We start from the raw sequence: 27,993 nt of genomic DNA, 5'->3' as shown, positions 1-27,993 counted from the left end.
ACCGTAAAAGGATTAAAGATCCTTTTACAACCATGTGTAGTCCATCAAAGGATTTCTAATTCGAAATCTCTAAAGGGGGTATAATTTAACCAAGGTAAAAGATAAAAAAATTAATGCACATCAGAAGTCAGAACAATATATATATTACAGGGTTTGACATAAGTTTTTACAGACAACAGGTTTTTTGATCCTTTATAGAAACTTTACACTCTCAAACTTTACATTTCTACAACATTAAAATCATAAGATCAAAATCTTTAGACCTTCAGGACCAAAGATATTTGTTCTGAGTTCCAAAAACTCAAAGAACACAAACCAGGATCCGAAACATTCCAAACTTGCCAAGCTTCAGCTTCCACAGACCATCTCTTTGATCTGGGTAAAAGCTTTTGCAACCCGCTTTTGAATCGGAAAGAATCGATGAAACAAGAAGCTGAAACATACAGCCCCAATCTACAAAACCTCGGGTCAGACATGAAGAACTAATTAATATCTATTGGACTCATGGCTCTTTTCCTTTAGGCTTTGGTGATTGACGGACATAACGATAAGGGGATGCTTGAGGCAGGTTTAAGCTAGACAAACTCCTCATAGGCGGTCCATTTCTCGACACAAACCCTCCTCCTTGTGTTCTGACTCCGTTCTTAGCAACAGGCTGCATCGTTTGGAAAGAAGATGAAGAGCTAGCAAAGTCTTTAAAATTTGGTAAAGGCTTCAAGGCTTCCACAATTTCACTCATCTTCGGTCTAGCTTTGGAGTCTCGGTTAAGACATTGCGCTGCTACTTGTGTGGCTTTCTGAGCACCCTTGATCGAGTAGTGACCCTCTAATCGAGGATCTAGTAGCCGACACAACCTTTTCTTGTCTAAGAGATGAGGTCTCACCCATTCAACCAAGTTTTGTTCCCCATTCGGCCGACTTTTATCCACAGCTCTTCGTCCTGTTAATATTTCAAGTAAAACTACTCCAAAGCTGTATATATCGCTCTTCGTTGTAAGATGTCCTGATGTTCATATTGAAAGTTTTTAAGTGATAGTGCGACAGCCAAAACACAAAGCCAAGATAGCTGACTTACCAGTCATTACATATTCAGGGGCAGCATAACCATAAGTTCCCATGACTCGGGTTGATACATGGGATTTCTTCTCGTCTGGTGCATCTTTCGCAAGCCCAAAATCAGAGAGCTTTGCATTATATTCCTGATATAGGAAGAGTTTTCTAAAATATATAAATATAGAGAGTAAAGGAAGAATCTGAGGCTTTTGATTAGGTTAATTGGCTTTCAGACATACCGCATCCAGAAGAATATTAGATGTTTTAAAGTCTCGATATATGACTGGCTTCTCAGCTTCTTCGTGGAGAAAGGCGAGACCTTTAGCTGCACCAAGTGCAATTTTCATTCTAACAGACCATGGGAGAGGTAAGGTTCCTGAACCAATATGAAAAAGAAAAATACAGTGGTTAGATTTGAATCCCTAAAGTCCTGAGAAAAAACATGATGTGCAGTGGTTTGTGGTTGACATACTTCTGAAAAGATGGTTCTCCAAACTCCCTCGTGGCATAAACTCGTAAACGAGCAGCCTTTGATCTTCTTCCATGCAATAACCAACCAATTTAACCAGACTGGGGTGAACAAGGTTTCCAAGGAAGTTAATCTCAGCCTGGACATAAACAGCAAAATCCATCAACATTTTCCATAGAAACCGAAGCATGAGACCATAACCGATATCAAGGTGTAAAAAGATTGGTCATTACCAGCCACTCCTTGTGACCTTGAAGGCCATCTGGGTTAAGTGTTTTGACAGCTACAGTTAAACCGGTACCAGGCTTAACTGGTGCAGCTCCATTCTCCTCAATCCATCCTTTAAAAACACATCCAAACCCACCTTCACCGAGAAGAGACTCTGGTCTGAAATTCCTAGTTGCTAACTTAAGGTCGTTGAACATAAAAATCCGTAGCTTAGAAGAATACTTCAGTTCCCCACTGACTAGAGGTGTTGAGGAACCACTCTCCACAGAGCCAATGTCTTTAGTTGGAGCTGGTTGACTTTCACTCTTTGCAATAACTTTTTTAGGTTCTGCTGAATTGTAGTATAGAAGAAAGTCAGTACTACAGAATTGTACTATGGACGAAACCAAGTCTCACACTCAAACAGTAAGATAAAGGTCAAGCAAATAGACAGAAACACAAGGCAGACTGTAGAATACACAATGGAAGTAAAAGCTTTTTACAGAATCCTACCATGAAATCTCTCTGGTTTATTATTTCAACAAAGATGTCTCAAATCAATTGTTGTTCAAGGTCACAAAAGGCTCTATCTTAAAATTGACACACACAAAACTCCCACCATATTAAAAGTAACCATCCCTATTAATTTCAATCCTACAAATGATGAGCAGAGAGATAACTGAAAGCTCAACCACAATCTGAAAGCGACTAATTTAGGAAAAACTTTTGTCATCTACACAAAAACATACATACAAAACAAACTTTAACTTTATAATCTGTAAAGAAGAAGGGAATAAAAGTGATCTTACCAATAACTGTAGTAGCATTCATGGAACTATCAACTTTTGATCTAGAAGAGATACAACTAAAGATGAACTTGAATCTATACCAAAAACCACTTTCACTCTCATCTCCATCTTTCTTAACATTCTTCTTTTTACTCATCACTTTCCCTTTCTCAGCTTTCTCAACACCCAATTTCTCCACCACCTTAACAGAGCCTGGCTTTGTAGCCATCATTCAAAACATTTAACTCTAAATTCCAAATCAAACCACCATAGGATTCGAAAAAACCAAAACAAAACAAAAAAAAGTCAATTGAAGCCTCAACTTCAATCAACTCTAGAATATATCACTCTCTCTCTCTCTCTCTCTATCTTGCTCTGATCACATAGTGAGTAGGAAAAAAAAAAAAACTTTGATCAGACCCAGAAAATGAAATCAATAGAAAGATGAAGATCGAAGAAACCCAATTCTCTGAGAGTATAAAGTTTGAACCTTTTGGCCTCAAAATCGAACATCAACAAAAGATCCAAAGCAACACTTAGGGAAACGAACAAACCCAGTTCAGTAGAAGTGAAATTTGAGCTTCTTAATTAGGAACGGAGAACAAAAAGAAAACAAAAGGAGATTAGCCGGAGAAAGTTTTTAAGTCAAAAGGGAGATTTTTTGCGTGCGCGAGAGCTATAGAGAGAGAGATAGAGAGAGCTACGAAAGGGCATCTTCAGAGAGAGAGAGAGTGAAAGTGGTCAGTAACGGGTAGATCGGGCAGCTTGAGTAAGAGAGATAAGCAAACTGGTCAGCTTGGGCAGCTAATAAAGTACTCATACTTATTACTTAATATAATTTAATTATTTTTTATGAAACTTTTAATCTTGTATAATGTTTACACTAATCTTTTAATCTTTGGTTAAAAATTTTAGAAATATGCGTACAAGAATAGAAATTATATGATGATTGATTTGGTCAATTTAATATTTTTAAATTTTTTATTATTTTTTAATAATATTTCCAAAAACTACTTTTATATGTAACTTTTTTTGGACATTTTATATAATTTCATTGTAATAACTTTTGTAGCACTTCAAAAATATGAAAATTATTATTAATTAGCTGTTTAAGAAAATGTATATGTCTAGTTTTATCTTTAGCAAATTATTATTTTGATATTATATTAAAAAGGACAAATATGTATCAAAAAGACAGTTTTCACAAATAAACTACATAATCATGATGAGGATGATGTATTTTAACCATTGAAAATTTGATCATTTAAAAATAATTTATATATCAATTTATTGTTCCAATTTAAAATAGAGATTACGGATTATTGTATATTCTTTTATATAGAAAACGAGAATATATATAAGTTATAATGTTTGTTTTTACAATTGACATGTTCTAAATTTTGTAGATTCAAATTTTGTTAGAATGTAATCTAAGAAAAATATAATGAGATGTTCTCTTTCATGCACCAATTATTCTTTAGATCTTAGAAATGTAAGGATATCATAGTTTAATCAAGTATGAGTAATGTTGATAACTTTATTTAACTTATTTCCAGATTCTAAAATAGTAGTATTATTAATCAGTTCATATTTAGTCCCTTATTAAAAAAAAAGTAATAATTGAGGTTAAAATAAATAAACAAGACGGAAAGGGTAGACTTTTTTGGGTAGGGGAGATTACATCTAGAGAGAGTTATGCTAAACGTTACATCTAGAAGAATATAAAGCTTTTTTTTGTGATATTATCGTAAGATGATGACACGTGGAAACATTTATGTGTGTTTCAGATAATGATAAACGGTAGGCAACTAAACTTGTTGGAATTACAGGTGGGTGTTCTTGACTCTTGACCCTGCTCAGACCAATGAATCTAATCCTCTTCTCTTTTGTTTTGTCTTTTTTTTTTTTTTAAATGCAATAAAAGTAAAAATAAAAATATATAGAGTTTTGGACGGAACGAAGAGTCACCGGTGGACGGCGGAGAGAAGTGGGAGATATCAGATATGCGGCGAAAATACATAGACCGAAGGGTAACATGTATAAGGTATTTTGACATTTTTTTTTTGTTTATGGTTTTTAATATAAGAGCCTTTAAAAGTTTGTCGAATGTTTTGGGTTCGAATCTAGTAACGATTGGTATTAATATCTCTACTGGAAAATGACTTACTACTAAAAAGACCATATCTTATTATACAAAAGATGTTAGGGAAGTTATTAATTTTGTTTTGTAACAAGTTATAGGCTTTAAAGTTTAGAAATTATACGTTTTTATTGATTAATCAAAAAACTGTTCACATGTTTCCCAATTTCATATTTTATAGACAAGAAAATAAATTTTAGGATAATTCTCAAAAATAAGTTTTAGTAGTATTTTAAAGTATATCTTTAAATTGTTACTCTAAAAACACAGAGTTCAAATTGAAGAAAAAATATTTTCTTACCAAAATTGAGCTTGTCAAAATAGTCAATCATCGTGGAGAGGAGACCATTTTGACAAGCTCAATTTAGGTTTCTAATAAAAGAGGTAGCAACATCGGTTAATCTCTACTATACATTTTATATCTTATATATTAGATACTTTGTGAGAATGCTCTAATGATAATAGTGGCCATCAAATTTCGGGATACAAGGTGTAGAGAAATCATTATTTCCTCCTTCTGAACCCATTTGCACACACAATTTCACTCTGATACGAGAATGTTAATCTCAATACAAATCTAGAAACTGCAATACTTCATTAATAAACAGCAATGGCTTCATTAATAAACAGCAATGGCTTATATAGCCTTAGGGAAAACATAGCGTGACACAACGTGAAGCAAACTACTCCTAGATTATAGCTAACCAAAAGTGATAAACATGAATAACATAATTGACCAAATCAAATACCAACTTGTCATGCATAATCGGATACTAACTCAAAATAAATTAAATCCTTTGACTCTAGAGTGAGTGAGTTCATGGTGTAGATGTGGTGTGGTGAAGTCAACCGGGGGGGGGGGGGGGTAGGAACATGCTGGGCAAATCAGATTTTTAATGTTTCTCTCTCGAAGGTCGAGAAGCTCGTAACATATTTCACACTTTATGAATGGAGGAACATTTTCGTCCTCTAGTGAGGAGATTAGATTTACTCTTGTGATTCTCTAGTGTTGAATTTTGTTTTCATCTATATTTTTTCTTCTTGCGAGAATTGCCTTCCTTGTCCACCGGCGAAGCTGGTCCACCAATCCCACACAAATCTTGATGTGACTTTCACATCAAGGTTTGAACTCTTCAAAATTTGTGAAATCATTACATTATAGCCTCTAACCCTCATCACGTTGATTACATCAGAAAAGTGATCCGGAGGAAACTTTAAAAGTAAAATAGTTTTTCTCATTTTATTCATTAGCCTTTAGGCTTATACAATGTTATATATTGTCTAACAAATTTTTTACTCATTCAATAATGGTAAATCTACTTATTTTGACAAAAAAAATTATTATACAAATGTCAACTTTCCATTTAACTCGATGTCGTAATTTCTGAAATATCATAATACCCTCCCGCAAGCTCTACCATTTATCAGATTGAACAATCATCATATCATCTTAACGGTCTTCATACTCACTATAAAGTCATCAGTGGCGTTTAAACCTCGCCATAAGGTCACCTATTCGGTGGAGAATAATGTAGTAGTTGTGTATCTCCATCACCTTATGTGACCATGTGAACTGAACGAACTCATCAGTTGGTGCATGCTCAAGTTCACAGCGACACCATGTCATCACCCCATCGGATATGTATATATCTATTGGAGATCAACATTTTTGTGGTTACATCGTATTTGTAGTGTTATATTGAAACAACCCAACCCGTTTTTTTTCTTCTTAATAATAATAATTATAGCTAATTAGCTAGTGGTCCCATACCCACTAGCCACCTAACCACAAACAATCAACAGCGGAACAACCAACTCAAACCAATATCCAATACAATAGCAATAACACCAACAATCCAAATAACGTGAATCATAAAACCAGCAACCTAAACCACATTCTAATGCCTCAACTCTAGCAACCTAGCAAGCCAGACAACCACCAAATGAGCCACTAGAACATCCTCCTCTTCATTGCCTTGATTCCACGACCAGACTTTGCATTTACCTGCACCACAAACACAAATTGAGATGCATGAGTATTTTATAAACACTTAGTAAGGCAATCCTTCCATCTACTGGGCTATACACACAAACAATAGAGACTTCTCTAACCATCAACCAACAATCAATAACCAAACAATAACAAACCCGGACTTTGCATCGACCGACACCAACCCATGCATCGACCGACACCAACTGGAGTTGCATCGACCGACACAAGGTTCACTTGCAGTGATCGACACGCACACTGCATCGACCGACGCATGCTCGACATATCACAAAATCCCTAATTGAATCGACCGACGCCTCCATATGGCATCGACCGATGCGACTAGGTCAAACGCGCCGTCCTCGCATTTGCATCGACCGACACACAAAGTGCATCGACCGATGCACATGCCGAACATCGTTTTCCCCCAAAGCTTCTCACCGGATCTCTGTTCCTAAACCACCAAGAACACAAATCTATTGCCACAAAAAGCTTCCCAAAGCCTCTTGCGACGCAAAAACATACCAAGAAGCCAATAAAACACACAAACAAGCATATCAGAGAAATCTTCAGCTTAGATAAGCTATGTTCATGCACTTACCTTTGCCACAGAAGATTCTGAACCTTGAACAAGCGAAACAACGCTCCTAAGAAGCTCCTACAACGATCCTAGCTACAGATTTCTACAGGAACAACCTCAAACTCCAAGAATCTCAACAAGAACGCTCAAGAACCTCAAGAACACTTTCTCCCTTTCTTTTTATGCAGAAACAGCCAAAACTCGGCCAAACCCTCGAGTTTCTGCTTTTATAAGTGATTTCAGGGTTTTCCTAACCCCAAAACGCAATGTTTAACTTAAACTTGTCCGCACAAAACCGACCTTGCATTGGTCAATGCACCCTCTAAACCGAGATTCCGATTCACGGATGTTACAGATATAACCACATAAACACCTGAAAGAGATAGATTATATAACTAAATTGAACGAACCCATCAACGGTCCATGCTCATAATCCACATCAAGATCATCAATCAATGAACGTCTACTTTGTAGTATGAGACAATCGTTCCTTATTTTTGTTTTTAAATCAAAATTCCAAACAAAACAAAGCAAACAATAAACTTATAACTATAAAAAATTAAGAATATTCCAACAAAGATAGAGAGAAGAAACAAAGTCAAAGAAAAGAAGATGAAATCGATAGAGAAACATATGTTTTTTTTTCCATAGAATGCAGAAAAATAAAAGAACCATAATCTATGAAAATAAGATCAAGACTCTGATACCATGATAGATTTAAAGGAAACTTTAGAAGTAAAATAGTTTCTCTCATTTTATTCATTAGTCTTTAGGCTTATATTTATACAATGTCATAATCTGTCTAGCAAGTTCTTTACATATTCAATAATGGTAACTCTACTTATTTGACAATAAGGAAATATTATACAAGTGTTAACTTTTCATTTAAATCGATTTTGTTATCTCCGAACTCTTCTAATAGTCTCTATTGCCGGATATTTTAACAGTAGTTGCTAGTGCTGGGTTTTCTTGGATCCAAGTAGATATTCTCGAGAGAACTTTGAAGTCTGTTGCTTGTGGTGTACCAGAAAGTTCATGCAAATAAACAATTATAAATGGTTCAGTTTAAGAAAGAAAAACAAAATCACTCAGTAAATATTTTTTACCAGAGAAACCATGGGAGACCCTAATTCCGGAGGACCGGAGCTCTCGCACAATATGATCGTGAACTAGGTGATACCTCTTGCTACAGCACGGAAAGACATATATTGTAATTAATTGATGTATTTTTTTAATGCATAGAATGTTATGGTTTATGTATTTTTTATAATTTCAAAATTTTAAATATTGTTAAGTAGTATATTTGGTTTACTTATATGATATAACCTACAAGTAACTATTTTAAAATGACAAAGACATCTCGTCCAATCCCGTTTTATCATGTCTCGTCCTGTTTCATATCGTCCCTACCCGTAATTTTTTTATGTCCCATAACAGTTTTCTTTTAAATAATTAACTATTAGACCATTTTTATCGTCCAAGATTTTTGGGTAAGAACATAACTAATTTGTGCTTTTCTCACATTTTTTGACAGATAATTTGTTTCCTTATGCAATAGAAGATTTGTTCATAGTAAATAAATAAAAAAAACTACTTATTAGTATTCAATTTTGCATAAATATATAGTAATACAATATAGTCAATCGATTGTAATTATTGAATTTATAGTTTTAAATAGTTATTTTAGGGTAATTACTATTTATAAATACAAATAAAAATTGAAATTTCTTTGCATCTTTTTTGTTTTTTAAAAATGAATTTTTTATAATTTTTCTTAAACAACAAATGTAATCCATGAAATAGTTTATTTTCATAAATATATGTTATTTTATTTATGATTACAAATATATTAGCTACATAAGATATTTTTAAAGATATTTCTTGTGTTTTAGAGAATAAAACATAAAACAAAAGAGATCTCATGCTTAGATCAGCCATGGTCAAGCACTCATTTTTTTTTGCAGCAAGTTTCTGACCCAAACTGGCATCCACACACTCCTAGCAAGCTTCTAACGCCCTCCCAGCTTCAGATCTCTCAAGAATAGCCAGCAATCTTCCCAAAAACCACCAAACTCTCAAGCACTTCTCTTTTCTCTCTTTTCCTCTCTAGAACGGCAAAAAGACCACCAAAAAGCGCTTTCCAAAACCCTTAGGCGACTTTCCCTTTACATACACCAAGTTAGGGATTCAACAAAAACCAAACCAGACCAAATCAACCATTTAAGACAATCTGGTCGAACCAGAAATTGCTGGTGTCGATCGACACTCCCCTGGTGTTGATCGACACCCACCCCCAAATCAAATTATCGGTTCGCGGATATTATATTAATATTCAATTTTGCATAAACGTAAAGTAATACAATATAGTCAACCAATCGTAATTATTGAGTTTTAGAGTTTTAAATACTTATTTTAGGTTAATTACTATTTTGAAATACAAATATAAATTGAAATTTCTTTGCTTCTTTTTTTTATGTTTGAAAAATGAATTTTTATAAATTTTCTTAAACAACAAATGAAATCCATGAAATATTTTATTTTTATAAATATATATTATTTTTATTTATGATTACAGAATATATTAGTTAAATAAGATATTTTTAAAGATATTTCTTGCATATCATGTATTTTAGAGAGTATTTGCAAATAAGTTAATTTTAGATATATTTTCTATATCCATTAAAATAATATGAAATTATTTTTATTAATTTCACATATCTTATATATTAAATAACAGTATATTATTAAGGCTATAATGAATACTTTATTATTTTAAAATATATTTTAAAGTAATTTAATTTCCGTTTCTTGATTTTTTTTCTTTTTTTTCCTAAAATATTGATAAAGAATCAGAAATTTAGATTTGATTTATTATGTATTTACAACGTTTTCCTTATTTAATTCTGATGTATATGTTTTCCTTAATTAAATATTCTTACCGATTAAGATTTAGGCAAGATTATGGTTGATTTAATACATTATAAATATATTTGAATAGATAATCAGGTCAACTAATCGGTTTTTAAATAATCCGCGCTTATCCGACTTAATTTGAAAGGCTAGAAAAAATTATTTCAATGATATACTAATGTATGAATAATTATTGATTACTAACCCTTTTCTTTGAAAACTACCAAAACAAAGCCATTGTCCAAATGTTGGTAGATTATGCTTTAATAATATAGATTATGCTTTGAATTATGACAGTGTATTCAATGATATAGGATAAACATATGGTGCGGTTTAAGTACAATTTGGTAATATGAAATACTTTATGTGAGACAAATGCGGTTAATGTAAAATAAGTAGTAAAAAATAATGTTTGAATGGTAAAAACCCTAACATGCAATAAAACAAAATATTTGAATGGTAAAAAATGTAAGAAATGGAGTGGAACTAATATTTAGATAAAATATTATATAAAATTAAAATGGATTAATAGTAATAATAATGATAAAAATAATATTACAAATTTAAGTTCTCTTCTTTCATCGTCATCATCATCATCATCATTATTATTATTATTATTATTATTATTATTATTATATCAGTATTATTCTTATTATTATTGGTAAATAATAAAATATATAACAAATTAATTTAAATGTCATTAACATTTTTTACACTTTTATTTATTCACATCTTAGAATATCAAAATATATAACTTATTGAAATATAATTATGCATACATATCTCTTGCATTCCACTTTTATTTTTTCTTCCAATTTTGGTGATAATTTTGAAACAACCCTTCCAGTTTTTTTTAATGATATTAATTCAATAGTGGTCACATACCCACTAACAACTTAGAAACAAACAACAACAATTCCATTAAACCAATAAGAATTCCAACAATACCAATCCAATAACCAACAATGCAATAATCCGGAACCAACAATGAAATAACCAAGTTCCAACAACCTACAATGTTATATCAACTCAATAATAGCTAGACCACAATCAATCAAGCCTCTAGAACATCCTCCTCCTCATCGCCTTGATTCAACGATCACACTTTGCCTTACCTGCACCACAAACACATATTGAGATGCATGAGTATTATTATAAACACTCAGTGAGGTCATCCTCCCATCTACTAGGTTATACACACAAGCAACTGAGATTCCATTGTTAAGCTAAACATATAAACACAATCAACACATCTTTCATCATCGGTTAAGATTGGTGTCGACAGACACCAGATTACTGTCGATCGACACTAGAACAATATGGTGTCGACCGACACCACACTAATGTCGATTGACACTGCTTCCGCAGACACAAACTGCAAGAACCCGAACGCCGATCCTCCGTTTCAAATCATCTCGAAATCGTTCCAAACTCACCCAAATGCCTGAGGAACCTATGGGAAACACGAAAACCTCAAACCTAAGCAAGAAAACACCACAAATAGACAAAGAACAAAAAAGAAAAGAGATCTCAGGCTTAGATCAGTCATGGTCAAGCACTCACCTCTTTTTCAAGAAGATTTGATTGAGAAATGGTGGAAACAACACCTTAGGAAGCTTCTCCTTCGTTCCCAACAACAGCTTTCCCTTCTACAGCTACAGATCTCACCAAAAACCACCAAGAACAAGCCAAAAACTCTCAAGAATACTCTCCAACGTTTTCTCTCTTCTTTCTCTCTTTTCTCACTCAATGGCGACAAACAACAAACCTTAAAACCCGTAATTCGTCGCTTCTCCACTTATATATGCGGTTTAGGGATTTCTAATTGAACCAAACCGAACCAAACAGCAATTAAAACAAACCGATCAAAACTGGAAATGTTGGTGTCGATTGATACACCAAGGATGTCAATCGACAATCAGACCAAAAATGCTATATCTGGTTTGCGAATGTTACAATTCTCCTCCACCAACAAGGATTCATCCTCGAATCCTGCAGCACCGTCCATCCGTCAAGGACCTCCGTGCCACCGTCAACACGACCCGCACGTCCTCCGACTGGACTCAACACGTCAGCCAAGGTTTCCCGTGCAACTGTCGCAACAGCCCGTACATCTCCGATTGAACCCCGAGGTCTCCCTCTAGCAAATATACTCACATCATAGACGTTATTTGCTCACAACTCAGTGCTTCCACCGTCCGTGGTCGCAACCAACGAATCATGCCGACTCGCTATCAGGTTAACCGCCTTAAGCTACGGCATCCAGGAAGTCACTCACACACACTCCCTCCGCTCTCGGGTCGCCACCCTCGAGACATACCAGCTCACTGCTGAGCCGCGGCTCACAACTACGGTGTCCAGGGAGTCTCAAATATTCCGCTCTTGGGTCGTCACCCTAAAGCGCGCTCTCGGATCGTCATCCGAAGCAACATACCACTCCCACTCTTTGGCCACAAAGTCCATCGAGCTATCGGTATCACATGAGTTGGGCCCTCACGGTCTTGAGCAAACAAGTCTGATGCCATCGAGTATCTTCCGACTTAATCTACCTCTACACTTTTCACAAAAATTTCCCTTTTTAGAAACTTTCAAACTCTGGAAACCTCCTTTTTGTGGAAACTTCTTATTTATGGAAATTTTCCAAAAATAGAAACCCGAGCTATTTCTCTTTTTCCCATGTCAACAACAGTCAAACACAAAGAAAAAAAACTCATCTTATTAATCTCAAAAATGTCATAATCGTTACAACCTCAACGAAAATACATAAGTAAAATAAGATATCACAATCCAATCCATCAACCCGCATCCCAAGCACCACCTCATCTTGGTACTTAGTCGCACAACCAACCACCCCTAAGCAACCAAGTATCAAGAGATATGGGCTGGCATACTTCGTACCCGCTCCACCACGGTCTACCGCTTGGACCTCAAGTCGTCCTCCAGCCCACTTGCAACCTCAACCAGCTCTGCTCTTGTAGCATAGCTCATCACTTTGCACCGAGTCCTCAGATCATCCCGCAGAGCCAACAAGAACCTCCTCACCTTAGCCGACTCTGGCTCCAAAGCCCGACCTGCATACCCCACAATTCGACTGAACTCTGCAGCCAGCTCCTGCACTGTACGGTCCCCCTGAGGCAACCCCAAGAACTGTGCCTCCATGTGATCAAGAGCCTCCTGTTGAAAAATACTTGGATTTAAACTCCCTCACAAAATCCACCCAAGTCATATCCTGCTGCACCCTTGTGCTATCACAGACCTCCACCACACACGTGCATCACCTGACAAGTAGTGCACTGCCAAATCCACCCTAAACTGATCGGGACACTGAAGAGACCGAAAAAGATCCTCCATCCGCTCCCTGAAAGCGGATATAAATGGGATTTGTCGTGTTGTGGCCAAGGTTTGGCCGTTTCTGCAGAGAAAGAAAGAGAGAAAGAGTTTTGTGAGTGTTCTTGAGAAGTTCTTGGTGTTTGAAGCTTTTCCTGTAGTGATCTGTAGCTGGGATCGTTGTAGGAGCTTCCTAAAAGCGTTTTCTTTCTTGTGTAAGGTTCATATTCTTCTTGGCAAAGGTAAGTGCATGACCATGGCTTGTCTTAGCTGGAGATTTCTCTGATCTGTCTGTTTATGTGTTGTGTGGCTTGTTAGAATGTTAGTTAAAGCTCCGTGAGGCTTTCTTGTGGCATGGGATCGAGTTTAACGTTTGTAGGAAGAAAGATCCGGCGAGAATCTTCGGGGAAGAACGATGCTTGGCATGTGCGTTGGTCGATGCACTTTGTGCGTTGGTCGATGCAATGCGAGGACGGCGCGAATTGACCTAGGAGCATCGGTTGATGCCATGTGGAGACGTTGGTTGATGCAATTAGGGATTTCGTGAAATGTCGAGCATGTGTCGGTCGATGCAGTGTGTGTGTCAGTCGATGCAAGTGTACCTTGTGTCGGTCGATGCACGCTAGTGTCGGTCGATACAACCCTAGTTGGTGTCGGTCGATGCAGAGTCCTGGTTTGTTATTGTTGGTTATTGATTGTTGGTTGATGGTTAGAGATGTCTCTATATCTTGTGTGTATAGCCCAGTAGATGGGAGGATTGTCTTACTGAGTGTTTATAAAATACTCATGCATTGCAATTTGTGTTTGTGATGCAGGTAAAGGCAAAGTGTAAACGTGGAATCAAAACAATGAAGAGGAGGATGTTCTAGTGATTCACCTGGTTGTTGTCTGGCTTGCTAGGTTGCTAGAGTTGGACCGCTTAGAACATTGTTTAGGATTATTGGTTTTTTTATTTATGTTGTTTGGATATTTATTATGGTTTAATATTGGTTAATGGTTATTGGTATGATTATTTTATTCCGTTATTTGTGATTGTGTTAGGTGATTAGTGGGTATGGGACCACTAGTTTGGGTTATTATTATTATTATTATTATTATTTATCTATTTAAAAAAACGGGTCTGGTCATTTCATAAACTCAAATCGACATATAATTTTGATTAATTGTGTAATTTAAACCCTAACCACTATTTTATAAACCCAAACTGACATATAATTTTGTTTAATTGTAAAATCTAAACACTAAACTTAAACCACTCTTTTATAAACCAAAGCAAGATATAATTTTGTTTAGTTGTAAAATCTAAACCCTAACCACTCTTTTGTAAACCCAAACCGACATATAATTTTGTTTAATTACAAAATCGAAACTTTAACCACTCTTTTGTTAACCCAAACCGACATATAATCTCATTTAATTATAAAATCTAAAACCTAATTTTTTTTTATAATTCCAAACCGATATATATATATATATATATATATATATATATGTTTTTTAATTATAAAGTTTAAACCCTAATTCTCTTTTATAAACTTAAAACGACATAGATTCCTTAATAAAAAATATTCATGATTTGTTTCTTTAATTTGTTTTTTTTTTAAATTTCGATTTATTTTCTAAATATGATATGACATGACATAATATTATATTTTGCCAAAAAAAAAAAAAAGACAACTATCAAAACATTGTAGACATCTATGTAAAAATATCAAAGGAGGGAAATAATAAAAAGTGGAGATGATGACTATTTTAATTTTGATTTATTTTTTTAATATGACATGACATGACATACTATTATATTTTGATTGGTTAATTAAGAGAGGATGAATAAGACATTGAATCTAAAAAAAATCAAAGGAGAGAAAGAATAAAAAGTGGAGATGCAGGGTATCGATCCCTGTACCTCTCGCATGCTAAGCGAGCGCTCTACCATCTGAGCTACATCCCCACTATGATTTTGAAGTTGCGTATAATAACTAAATCCATCTTATGCATCGGAACATGTCACTAAAAGAGTGCATTTCATGCTGAGCTCAATAAGGAGTCGTTTGCTTTCTCAGTATCTCAGTTACTAAACCGATATCATCGGAAAAACAAACTCCCTCTATAAGTATAAATTCTAGAAACAAAACTCAATTCATTTGTGGTTTGATCAAAACAGAGATTTATGTGATATTTGCTAATCACTCTGGTAAAGCATGAATCCTATTACAATCGAGAGTAAAAGCACTAAAATCCCTACCAAAATAGGGACGTTGGATGCATTACCGGCGGCGTTACTTGTTCTCTTGCTTTCGTCTCCACCCATTGTCCTTTCCACGTTCCCTTCTAACCGGAAATTGGAAGCAGAAGTCGCATGAGATATCACGTCCCACATTGATTCCGCAATCAATAAAGAAGTTTCGGTTTCCACTTCTGAAATCTTTGATGCGTCAATAGAAGAATGTTCCATAGACATTAACTCAATCCAACGTTCTTTTACCACCTTTTCAGAAAATCATCAAACGTACGCATTAACATTTGGAGGAACAGTTAACAAAGGTGAAATGAATGTGAGACAGGTTGGCTCATATACCTCGTGTGACTCAAATGGCTGTAGATAATCGCAGATATACATATCTGCCAGCCACGGAATAAGAACTCTCCTAGGAAGACGGAGATGGCATACTTTTCTGTTTACAAACATTAAAACGTTAAGTTGTATCAGACAATCAGAAACTGTTATGTTTAACAGCTAACTCACGTTGATGATTTGAAGATGAGTTTGGATATGGGAATTTTTGACATATCATTTGCATCCTCATCGTCTCCAACATCCTTTGGATTGACATCCTGCTCAGCCTCGTCACAGATAATGTCCAATCTACTTTGCAGACTCCTAATAATGTCAGCCTGAAAAGAAATATACCACCATCAACAAATTATTTAAAAATTCAATAACTCCAATAGAAATGTCACAAGCTTGTGATAAAAAAGGGAAGAGACATCGTTGCAATACCTTAATATCAGTAATAGCTTGTGAAACTGGTTCTTTCATGTTCAAGTAGGCATAAGAGAATAAAGAACCACCGAAGAGTAGAATTCCAGTAATATTCTTTGCAGTTAATGCTTCTCAACCAACATAAACATGATATCAGATACAATCATCAGAAAGACATGTCCAATAGCAAACCAAATCAGTATGGCTAAGTAGAGTGAGAAAAACATACCTTCAGTACGACTATCTTTCATGAATGGGAACAATAGTTCAACTTCATGTTCGCCATCCGTGTTGCAAGGCTCGTCGTTATGAACCTTCAGCCCAACATAAGTTAAGAAAAAAAATTAGAAACAAGGGAAGGTTATTACCAGCAAAGATAGCATCCCTTATCAGTAGTCTACACTCTATATAATTGAACTGACGTAACAATGCTCGATGAAGCTACATTTCAAACAGACGCCATCCACAAGGATAACCTAACTGCATGATACTATTGATTAAAATAACTAGAAAGTAGCATCAAGCTATAGAGCTGGAAATCAATTTAAGAACTCAACATCCAACAATATCCAACAATCAACATAGAAATATAAACCGTATAGGTTTTACTTTCTCCTCACCAAGTCCCCATCAACCATTGCATTTGCACTCTTCAGCTCTTTTGCATGAATTGCAAGTTCTCGACGGAGGATGTCAGTAAATGTTTGCACAGTTGATTCACCCTCACGGTAAATTGGTAATCTACTTGCGAAAAAGTGAATAAAAATATCATTAGATTGCGGTCAGGAATAAATACAAAAAGAATGAGTTCCAGTATTTATATAAGTATGGTCATTCAGAGAAATCATAATAAGAACGCGCCTGAGTGCTGATCAAATATCAAAGTTATACATGAAATTTACATTCATCAAAAGAGATAGAATGTATAATTCCAAAATCCAAATCAAAATGCAGTGACATTACCTGAAATTAAAGCTGTAGCTGCACTTAAATCTCTGTAGAGAACTTAACACCCTTCCTAGCTTAAAGTCACAAGGTCGAAGGCTACTTGATGTAATACTTGAACTCAACAAACAAGTTCGACAACTCCATCTGCAAAAACATGTGTCATCATTAGTTTAAGTACCCGAAATAATTCACCAAATTCCTAAAAACTGAATCCATTAAAAGGTGGGAATACCTCCTTGGACTGTAACATATGTGAATAAGAAGAGCTTCATCCAAGCTGGGATCCAAATGTCGTATTGCATCTGTAACTCCCTTGATAGCCTAATAAAAGGTTCCCATAACTTAGATCCATTATCATGTATAACATTCTACTCATTAACCCCCTAAAATCTTAATTTAACAAATAAAAGACACAGAGACACAATCAAAACTAATCTCCTATTTCAAAGAAAACCATAGAGACACATATCAAAGTGATCTCACTTGAAATTACAGGAGAAAAAAACTAATCTCCCCCACAAAGTTACCTGGCAAAGGATCATAGTAGAATTCTTAAAAGCAGCATCACTAGCCCATACATAGATACCAACAACCTTCATTCCACCCAACAACATTCTCGATACCTGATCCAACACAATGCCAATCATCATAAACCAAACACATTCATCTAACAACAAAAATGGGAGTCACAAACAGGAAAACAAACCTGTCGAGCATGTTCAGCTACCCAATCGGAATCAATCGATAGAGAAGATGACTCTGATTTCGACTTGGAAGGCTTCCTTTTATCATCTTTAGTCTCCAAAACCGAGCAAGCTGGTTCTCTATCATCGTTGCTCGGTGTGGGAATCAAATCAAACACAAAACCACGATCCAGAACAGAGCTAAGCTTCCCTATCACAAGACCCACCTATGCTCACAACAAAGTTTTTTTTTTTTAAATCACATCTTTATCTCAAGGCAGAGAAGACAACATGCATTTACAATAACACCAAAACTAATCAAATTTATTTACCTCAGCAGGAACAGCTGAGTGAGAGAGACGATCTTCAATAGAAGTAAGTCTAGTATCTTCTCCAACCACTGCTTTCACCATTGTTTAACGAGTGAGCAAATATATCTGCAACGACACCCAAAGATTGAAACTTTTTCATAGAAATCACATAAATCCAAGTCGAAATTTAAAAACCCAGAAACGGAATTGAATCCCCATAACGTGGAAATAGAGAAGAAGGTTACCTCTTTCTGAAAGATCGTCTCTTTCTGGATTTGAGTGATTTTTTGGGGTGAAGAAGATGAAGGTCCGTTTTTGTTGAACCGGTCTCTCTCACACAAATGAGTTAAGTCAACGGTTCAACCAAATAAATGACCGTCGTATGTGGTTTGATCGGTTTTGGGTTCAGTCTCTTATTCACCCCTCCTAATTAACCAATCAAAATATTACATCATATTTAAAAAATAAATCAAAATTAAATTAAAAAACAAAACAAATTTATAAGACGGTGATATAAAGTATTATGTCAAAGGCTTAAACGGTTTTTGCCATCGATAGTATCAGATACTCAAGGGGCTTTCGTCTCGGTCGACTTATCTCAGATAACATCCTATTGGCACATGAACTAGTTCATGCGCTTAGGACAAAATCAGGTAGTGATGAGGAGTTTTTGGCCATAAAGACAGATATGTCAAAAGCATACGACCGAGTAGAATGGAACTTCCTTGAAGAATTACTCCTTAAGCTTGGGTTTGATATCAAATGGGTATAGTGGATTATGAGTTGTGTGCGGTCAGTCACCTTCTTGGTTCTTATCAATGGGAAGGAGTATGGTTTTATTAAACTTGAGAGGGGGATACGTCAGGGGGATCCCTTATCACCCTTTCTTTTTATTTTGTGTGCTGAGGCACTTGTACATGTAATGAACAAGGCCGAACAAGATGGTCGACTTACGGGTTTGAAACTCACTCCAGACTGCCCGTCGATCCAGCACCTTCTCTTTGCTAATGATAGCTTATTTTTGTGTCGTGCGAGCTTGAAGGAGTGTTCTAACTTGTTGCAATGTTTACATCTATATGGGGCTGCATCTGGTCAGGAGATTAATTTCCAAAAATCATCGATAACCTTTGGGAAGAGGTTAGATCCATATATGAGGCGGCCAATTGGGTTGTTTACATGAATTGAACAAGAGGGAGGGGCTGGAACGTACTTAGGAATCCTGGAATGTTTCAGCGGATCTAAGAAGGATATGTTAGCATACATAATGGATCGTTTGACCTCTAGATTGCGAGGATGGTTTGAAAAAACCCTTTCCTTGGGAGGCAAGGAAGTGTTGCTTAAAGTTGTAGCTTTAGCACTCCCGGTGTATGCAATGTTCTGTTTCCGGCTCTCGAAGTATCAATGCAAGAAGATAACCAGTGTTATGGCTAACTTTTGGTGGAATGCAACATATGAGAAACAGAAGATGCATTGGGTTTCTTGGGAGAAAATGTGAAAGTCAAAGGAGCAGGGGGTTTAGGTTTCCGAGATATTGGCTGGTTCAATCAAGCCCCTTCTTGCAAAACAGGCTTGGCGCCTTTTAGATGCTCCATCTTCGTTGTTGGCGCGGGTTTACAATGCCAGATATTTTCCCACAACATCGCTGATGGAGGCTACTCTTGGGCCACGTCCATCGTATGCATGGAGAAGTATACTCTTTGGTAGAGAATTATTGGAAAATGGCCTAATGAAATCAATAGGTAATGGTCAAAATACTAGTGTATGGTTGGATAAATGGATTTTTGATGAGTTACCAAGGAGACCATGCAATAAGGAACAAATGATTAATTTGAATATCCAAGTCTCGGAGCTCATAAACCCTCAGGATGACTGGAATCTACAGAGTTCACATGAACTTTTTCCTCCGTGTGATGTCACCAAAATTAGATCCTTCCCTCCGGATTGTCGCTTACATGATAGGTTGGTGTGGGCGTACACCAATGATGGGAAATACTATGTTAAGCGTGGATACTGGCTGATATCTAAAGATTTTGCGAGGTGTGATGAGAAATCAGAAAGTGCACAAGCTTTGAATGTTCTGAAAGGGAAAATATGGACAGTGGAGACGGCTCAAAAAATCAAAATGTTCTTCTGGAGAGTGCTATCTGGTGCTTTGGTGGTTGCAGATTGTCTAAGGAGGCATGGTTTACAAATTAATCATGTTTCTCAGGTTTGTCAGACTGAAGAAGAAACCGTCTCGCATGTTCTGTTTAATTGTGCCTTTGCGACAGAGGTTTGGTCTGCAACTGCTTTACCAATGCCAGTCCAAGGTTTTTCAGCATCAGTCTCAAAGAATGTTGAATATTTGTTGTTATTACTAACCAAAATTGAGGTTCCCTTGAGATTGCGGGTTGCTATACCTTGGATACTTTGGGAGATTTTGAAGGCACGTAACTCGGTGGTGTTTACCAGCAGGGTACAGGATCCTTACGTGCTAATTGCGGGTGCAGTGGCAGATGCAGAGGAATGGTTAAAACAGAACAGATTGCAAAACCAGGAACAAAATCATGGTTCGGGTGGGGGAAGAGCTTTGTTCCTACATAAGAAATGGACTAGACCGGCTGTAGGAACGCTTAAATGTAACTTATGTGCCTCTTGGGTCAACAGTCATTTTTTTGCTGGTGGAGCTTGGATCCTTAGGAATCATGTTGGTGATGTATTGTTTCATTCCCGCCACGCTTTTCTACCGACAGTGAATCGAATTGCTGCAGAGTTGCAATGTCTGTTATGGTGTCTTGAGAGTTTGCGGGATTTACATATATTGTCGTGTGAGGTTTTGACAGATTGTGTGGCGGTAATGAGTGCTCTAGAGAGACCCCAGGACTAGCCTAAGTACCACTCAAGCCTTTATAAGATTGGTCAGGTTCTCAATCAAATGCAGGTGGTCTAGATCCATTTGGAGACCCCAAAGTCGAACGGAGTGGCACGATCGATTGCGAAGAGTGTCACACGTGACGGTAGGTTGAATACGTATTTAGCTTTGGGTGGTCCGGCTTGGTTACATGAGCAGATTGAACGAGAGGGGCGTGTTTAGTATCAGGTTTTTGAGGTTATGTCGTTTCTTTTGGTTCCCGACTCCTCTTTCTTTTTGTATTTTTCATTGTTAAACTTCTTTCTTCTATTATTGAAATGCAGACGATTAAAAAAAAAATTTATAAAACAAATTCTGTAGATTTTTTATTAAGGAAATTATGTCGGTTAAGGTTTATAAAGGAGAATTAGGGTTTAAACTTTATTATTAATAAAATTATATGTCAGTTTGGGTTTATAAAAGAATGGTTAGAGTTTAGATTTACAATTAAATGAAATTATATGTTGGTTTAGGTTAACAAAAGAGTGTTAAAGTTTAGATTTTACAATTAAACAAAATTATATGTTGGTTTGGATTTACAAAAGAGTGGTTATGGTTTAGATTTTACTATTAAGCAAAATTATAGGTCGATTTGAGTTTATAAAAGAATGGTTAAGGTTTAGTGTTTAGATTTTACAATAAAACAAAATTATATGTCGGTTTGGGTTTATAAAAGAGTGATTAAGGTTTAAATTATACAATTAAACAAAATTACATGTCGGTTTGGGTTTATAAAAAATAGTTTGGATTTAACTGTTATAACTAAAAAATATTATATAATGTTAGAATTAATAATTGTAAAATTGATTGATTTACATACTTTTTTTTTGTCAAACCAAAGTTTTCATTTAAGCTGAAACCTCAAAAAGAGGTGAGTTCTTACAACAAAAGATAACACAAACAAAGCAACAAAAGGATAAGAGCTCCATGGGCTTAACAAAGGGATTTTCAACTTGAACAAGTTTTAAAATATTTGAGAAATCTACTGGAACCAATGTGGATTCGTCTTTGAAGCCAAGCTTCACGAGATCCTTGACCAACAGGTGATCATGAACGGCTCTAGCGGATAACAACGCATTTGAGCTTGTAAAAGAGTGTTCCACGGAGGGAACAGATGGAGGGCTTCTCGCCAACAGGGGAGGGATCAGAAATATAAGAGCAAAGTCTTCTAATCTTTTAGAAACAGACCTCATGACTCTAGTTGAAGCTACAACCGGGGTTCGCAAAGAATGGGCATTAAACCGTAACAATTCAGGTGGGTCCTCCCTCACATGAAGCTCAAAGCCATGGAGGTTAAGGAAATCCACACAAAGCTTGTAGTCGGTTTGGCTTTGAGATTTTTCAACAGAACCAAGCTTACAGTCTAGTGGCGATAGGTGGGAAATGGAAGCAATGGGCATAAACATCGGTTTCAACTCCAAGGTCAGGTCAGGATCATACTTATAGTTAAAAATTGCAAACATCCTACCAACGTTAAAATACTGGCCTCGACACACATATCTAACAAACCAATCTAAAGCCGCCAATGTTCTGCTACCGAGGGTTACTCGACTTGACCAAGCAGAGGTAATGGGTGCTAAAGAGGTTGAGCTTGATATAGACTTATCAACAACGGATCTGGGAGAGTTCAAACTCGGTTCAAGGTCAGGGAGTAGGATAGTTGCTTGGAAAGCAACAAAACACATAATGTTTGAGAAAGATAAAACTCCACATAGATTCAACAATAAATTTGCATCCGATGACAAGTAAAGTGCAATATCCATATGGTTTCGAGAAAGGAATAAGCTAGTCTTATCTAAGGATAGTGTTCCTATGACCAAATGGGAGATCAATCTCACCATTATCCAGCAAACACGATTCTGAGTAAGGTTAAGCAGAGCAATGAAGAAATCAGACCTGGATATGGGCCACAATGGCGTTAATGAACAACAATGATAAGCGAGGCCTATCCTAACAAACCATAGGGTTTCTGGTGGTGGGTGATGGGAGAAAAGGTCATCGCCGTTCTGCAAGATTGGAGTGATGTGAGATGGTAAAGCATCTAAGGGAACCATTCGCCAGCTTTTGAGCTCGCCGTGTGCCGTCGGTGTTCCCACTGGAAAAGGCACACTAGATGGTCCAAGAGAAGCTCCTGCCATCAACGAAAACCAGTGGGAAGGAAACAATGGTGGTGCCGATGCTAGTCCAGATCTAGAGCCAATTGGTGTAGCGTTGAAACGACCCGACCCGTTTTTTTTTTTTTAAATAATAAATAATTAAATATTAAATAACAATAAACTACAACTAGTGGTCCCATACCCACTAACCACCTAACCACAATCACAACCAACAGCGGAAATATCCAATACCAACAAATATCCAATAAATAATAACCAATAATCAGATATAACAATAATCCAATAATCAATCATCAGAAAACATGAAACCAGCAACCTAGCAATGGTTCTAATGACCCAACTTTATGCGAACCCAGGTCGGCCTAAAGGCTCGGACGGAGTTCTAAGTCGAGGACGGATGGTCGCTACGGTCGGATGGACGGACGCTGCGGACGGAGAGTCGCTGCGGATGTATGAACAGTCATTGCGGAAGGTCGGACACGGATCTTTGGATGCAGATCGACGTACGACCTTCGAACTAGTCGGCTAACTTCAAGTTTTGATGGGATGGAGGGGATCGACCGATGAGAAACTTGACTCGACGATCTCCGGAAGAGATGGACGGAAGTGGGACAAGATCCGGACGGAAGTGTGGATCGATGCGATGACACACGGGAGATGGCACGGCCCGTGATACGGTCAGACTAGGGGACGATGAACCCGGTTTGTGAATCTCCTAGGGTTTCTCAAGAGCCAAGTCCCGGACTTGGGCTAAGGAGAGGGTGAGACAAGAAGCAAAGATTCTCTCTTTGGAAAAATAATTCTTATTCATGTCTGCCTTTTACAATGAGGGTTTAGGCCTTTATATAGGCAAGCTTACATAAGAGGGACACTAAAACCCTAGACGCGCAACCATGATCTGAACCATACACTTGGACATAAAGCAAAAGCAAAAGTAAATCAAAGCAAAGACCAATCCAACGGTCATAGAAGGTTCAAGATGAAATAAGGGAAGGAAAGAAGGAGATAGAAATGCCACATCATTGGCTGGACGCGGGAACCACGTCATGGCTTCAAAACGCGGTGTTGTGCGTCAGAAATCGTTGCCTCATTAAAACCTTCTCCGGTAAACCACATGGGAAAAACCCGAAATAAGGAAAAAGAGTACGAGGCATGATTCTAACGTCTTTGGCGCCCTCATCCTTGGGTAAGGACGAAGGCCGTACGGACGATCTTGCCGATGGTTGCCTTGGCCGAATCGATCTCTTGGTCTTCTTGGATAATCGCGTGGACGCAGTTGTTGATCTTGTGTCTTGGAGTCCGAGTGGCTGCACCGGGAATGATTCTAGGAATGCCGGCTCGAAGTTGTCCCGTGGATGATTAGAGTGTCCAAGAGGTGTCCGGGTCCGGCTCGAGCGGTCCGGGATGCGTGTCCGATCCCGTGCTCACATCACAACTCTAGCAATCTAGCAATGCCAGACAACATCCATTCAAGTCCATAGAAAATCCTCCTCTTCATTGCCTTGATTCCACGATCACACTTTGCCTTTACTTGCACCACAAACACAAATTGCAATGCATGAGTATTTTATAAACTCTCAGTAAGGCAATCCTACCATCTACTGTCCTATAGACACAAGCAATAGAGATACTCTAACCATCAAACAACAATCCACAACAAACCAGACTCTGCATCGACCGACACAAAGCTTGCATCGACCGACACCAACAGGGAACAGCATCGACCGACACTAGGTATGCATTGGTCGACACAAGGTTCACTTGCATTAACCGATGCTTCTACTTGCATCAACCGACACATGCTCGACATCACGCGGAAACCCTAATCGCATCGACCGACGCCTCCACTTGGCATCGACCGATGCTCATAGGTCAATTCGCGCCGTCCTCGCACTAGCATCGACCGACTCACATAGTGCATCGACAGATGCACATGCCGAGTATCGCTTTCCCCGAAGCTTCTCGCCGGATCTTCGTTCCTGCAACCAACAGACTCGATCCCAAGCCACAGGAAGCTTCCTAACGCCTCAAATAACATTCTAACAAGCCTAGTAACACATAAACAAACAAATCAGAGGAATCTCCAGCTTAGATAAGCCATGGTCATGCACTTAACTTTGCCATAGAAGATTCTGAACCACCAACAAGCAAAACAACGCTCCTAGGAAGCTCGTACAACGATCCCAGCTACAGATCTCTACAGGAACAGCTTCAAATCTCTCTAAAACCTCAAGAACTCTCAAGAACCTCTTCTCTCTTCTCTTTTCTCTCAAAAACGGTTAAAGTCGTCTAATGAGACAAAAGAACGATCTTAAGGGTTTTCCTTTTCCCTTTACCCAAAACGCAGCGTTTAACTTAAGTCAAAACACAGGAAGTTGAACCAGCATCGACCGATGCTCCTCCAGCATCGACCGATGCTCCTCCAGCATCGACCGATGCTCCTCTAGCATCGACCGATGCACATCCCCAAACCGGGATTTCTGTTCGCGGATGTTACATGCGTTGAATTCTTGCTCGGATGTAAGAGATGAGGAGCAGCTGGATTGTTGGGAAGCTTCTGTCGTCGGGTTCACAAGCGGGACCGCATCCGAGATCTGATTCAGATTGGAGCTTGTAGAGCAGAGATGTGCTCTTCCATCGGTAAAGTAACCCTTTGAGAAGAAAGCTTTTTGGAAAGTTGTAATTGGATTTTGAGGGAAAAAAGACTTAGAGGTAGAACAAAAGACCATGGATAAGCTTATGTAGATTAGAGAGAGGTTAAGAAGGTTTGTCACACCCTGACGCCGGGGATCAGAGGTCTCACCGGCACCGGAAGGCATGGTTCGTAAGAGAGTCTCGAGTCCCGTGCCTGGGAGCTTTTTAGGGCGAACTCAAGAAATACAAAGTTTACACATTTGTTTTTAAAAGTGATTGATTTACATACTTTGTTTCCTTAATTAAGAGGAAATAAATAAGAGAGGTTCACCCCTAGAGGTGAACTCAAGAATTGATTTTTTTTTTTGTTAATTGGCCACCACATTCCACACAATATCATCAACACTTTCGGAGAAGTTAAATAATAACCCCATAATTTCTTCAACAAATGAACTCTCGAAATCCGCTCTAACAATAACCTGACAGTCAAAATAATAAAAAGCATGTAATACAATGATACAATATTGATGATACTTGTAGATTGAGAACAAAAAAAAACATACATCTTTGAGTGATTAAAGGAGAAAATATTGGTTTTCCCCTTCATTGCTAATATGATCTAAAGAAAAAGGTAAAGCAATGCTTTCAAGAGCATTTGCAGCTGCAGATTTAAGATCTGCGACAGAAGATTGGGACGACTTAGTGACACCATTTATACAATCACATATGTTAGAATTGTTAAATGTTATTATAATAATAATAATAATAATAATAATAATAATAATAATAATAATAATAATAATAATAATAATAATAATAATAATAATAATAATTATTATTATTATTATTATTATTATTATTATTATTATTATAACTGCTTTAATTATTATTATAAAGATGATGTTAAGATACTATATAGTATACTTAATTTTGTAATATTATTCTTGTTCCATTTTAATTATATATAATATGTTATCTAATTAATGCCACACCATTTCTTCGAGTTTTTACCATTCAAATCTTTTGTTATATTGCATGTTGAGGTTTTCACCATTCAAACTTAATCGCATTTGTCTCACATAATGTATTTCTTAGTTAACAAGTTGTACTTAAATCGTACCATATTTGTACTCTATATAGTTGGATCCACTATCATAACTCGAAAACTAATTTTATTATTACTACTAAAAAAGTTCAAAATTTGATCATTTCATACTTGACAAAAATCTGGATCATAAACATTAATTTAAATATTATATTTATATACTAGTAAGAGTATTTTGTATTTTTTTTTTGTAATTATAAGATTAGTTTTTGCCAGATGTATATTTGTTAGTTGAAATTATAATTAATAATGCATAAACATAGTGGCCGATGCAGACATTTTTTTGCATGGGGAACAAACACATATAAGGAATAATATTATATTTATGTAAAATAAATATATATTTAACAAATAACAACATTAAATTATATCTTACATTTTTCATAATTTTAAATTTTGGAATCGAAATATATGCCAAAGTTTTTGAAAGTGTTGCTTATATTGGTTTATAATTATTAATTATACTCAATTATTTAAATGAGATATATATTTAATTTAATAATTAGAAATTACAAACTTAAAATTCACACTAAACTATAAAATACATGTATTAGGTTTAAATATACTTATCTAACCATATCACACAAATTTAAACTCTAAATATAATGATGAACTAATATTGTTAATTTAATGTTACTAATTTACTAGTTTTACTAACATTTTCAGTTAATTTATATGTATACTATACAGTAGAAATATGAATTAAGTTTGTTAAAGTTAAACTGGAAATAGAATTGAAAGTTTATAATTTTACCTAAAAATCATAAAAAAAAATAGAAAAAGAAAAATGCATCCAGTAGTAAAAAAGACTAAAAAAGGAAGAGGCTAAAGTAACTAATTAAGACTTTAAACAAATATA

At 36.4% G+C, this 27,993-nt stretch overlaps 2 protein-coding genes, 2 long non-coding RNA genes and 1 other non-coding gene across 6 annotated transcripts; 1 reads left to right on the top strand and 4 right to left on the bottom strand.

Annotated features, from left to right (window-relative positions):
* Positions 1 to 125: 125 nt before the first annotated feature.
* On the bottom strand, positions 126 to 3,309 carry LOC104790504 (serine/threonine-protein kinase PBL36). Of its 2 annotated transcripts, none has more exons than XM_019246675.2 (6): positions 2,538 to 3,309; positions 1,755 to 2,077; positions 1,525 to 1,660; positions 1,292 to 1,428; positions 1,075 to 1,198; positions 126 to 1,002 (listed from the first exon to the last, which is right to left on the bottom strand). In XM_019246675.2, exons 1-6 carry the CDS (start codon positions 2,746 to 2,748, stop codon positions 503 to 505), a joined length of 1,431 nt encoding a protein of 476 aa, XP_019102220.1. In that variant the 5' UTR covers positions 2,749 to 3,309; the 3' UTR covers positions 126 to 502. The 2 variants fall into 2 exon arrangements, with proteins under 2 accessions (XP_019102220.1, XP_010514576.1); XM_010516274.3 differs by having other exon boundaries at positions 1,755 to 2,080; positions 2,538 to 3,296.
* A 1,032-nt stretch (positions 3,310 to 4,341) lies between these two features.
* LOC147942310 (uncharacterized) lies at positions 4,342 to 8,573 on the top strand. Its single transcript, XR_015559585.1, has 2 exons — positions 4,342 to 4,560; positions 8,336 to 8,573. It is a non-coding gene; the product is annotated as an uncharacterized LOC147942310 (long non-coding RNA).
* Positions 8,574 to 15,341: 6,768 nt separating this feature from the next.
* TRNAA-AGC (transfer RNA alanine (anticodon AGC)) lies at positions 15,342 to 15,414 on the bottom strand. Its single transcript has one exon. It is a non-coding gene; the product is annotated as a tRNA-Ala (tRNA).
* Positions 15,415 to 15,548: 134 nt separating this feature from the next.
* Positions 15,549 to 18,761, bottom strand: LOC104790503 (uncharacterized). The gene is made up of 12 exons (XM_010516273.3): positions 18,634 to 18,761; positions 18,410 to 18,514; positions 18,101 to 18,304; positions 17,922 to 18,017; positions 17,627 to 17,715; positions 17,410 to 17,538; positions 17,067 to 17,187; positions 16,676 to 16,760; positions 16,465 to 16,574; positions 16,210 to 16,358; positions 16,042 to 16,138; positions 15,549 to 15,951 (listed from the first exon to the last, which is right to left on the bottom strand). The coding sequence occupies exons 2-12, from the start codon at positions 18,488 to 18,490 to the stop codon at positions 15,646 to 15,648; spliced, it is 1,467 nt and encodes a 488-aa protein (XP_010514575.1). The 5' UTR covers positions 18,491 to 18,514; positions 18,634 to 18,761; the 3' UTR covers positions 15,549 to 15,645.
* A 5,424-nt stretch (positions 18,762 to 24,185) lies between these two features.
* Positions 24,186 to 26,717, bottom strand: LOC147942309 (uncharacterized). The gene is made up of 2 exons (XR_015558858.1): positions 26,593 to 26,717; positions 24,186 to 26,508 (listed from the first exon to the last, which is right to left on the bottom strand). It is a non-coding gene; the product is annotated as an uncharacterized LOC147942309 (long non-coding RNA).
* Positions 26,718 to 27,993: the final 1,276 nt, after the last annotated feature.

Source organism: Camelina sativa, chromosome 6 (genome assembly GCF_030686135.1).
Source record: "Camelina sativa cultivar CO46 ecotype springtype chromosome 6, ASM3068613v1".
Lineage (NCBI taxonomy): Eukaryota > Viridiplantae > Streptophyta > Magnoliopsida > Brassicales > Brassicaceae > Camelina > Camelina sativa.
The sequence above is the reverse complement of the archived record's forward strand: the minus strand, read 5'-3'. Positions and strand labels throughout refer to the sequence as shown.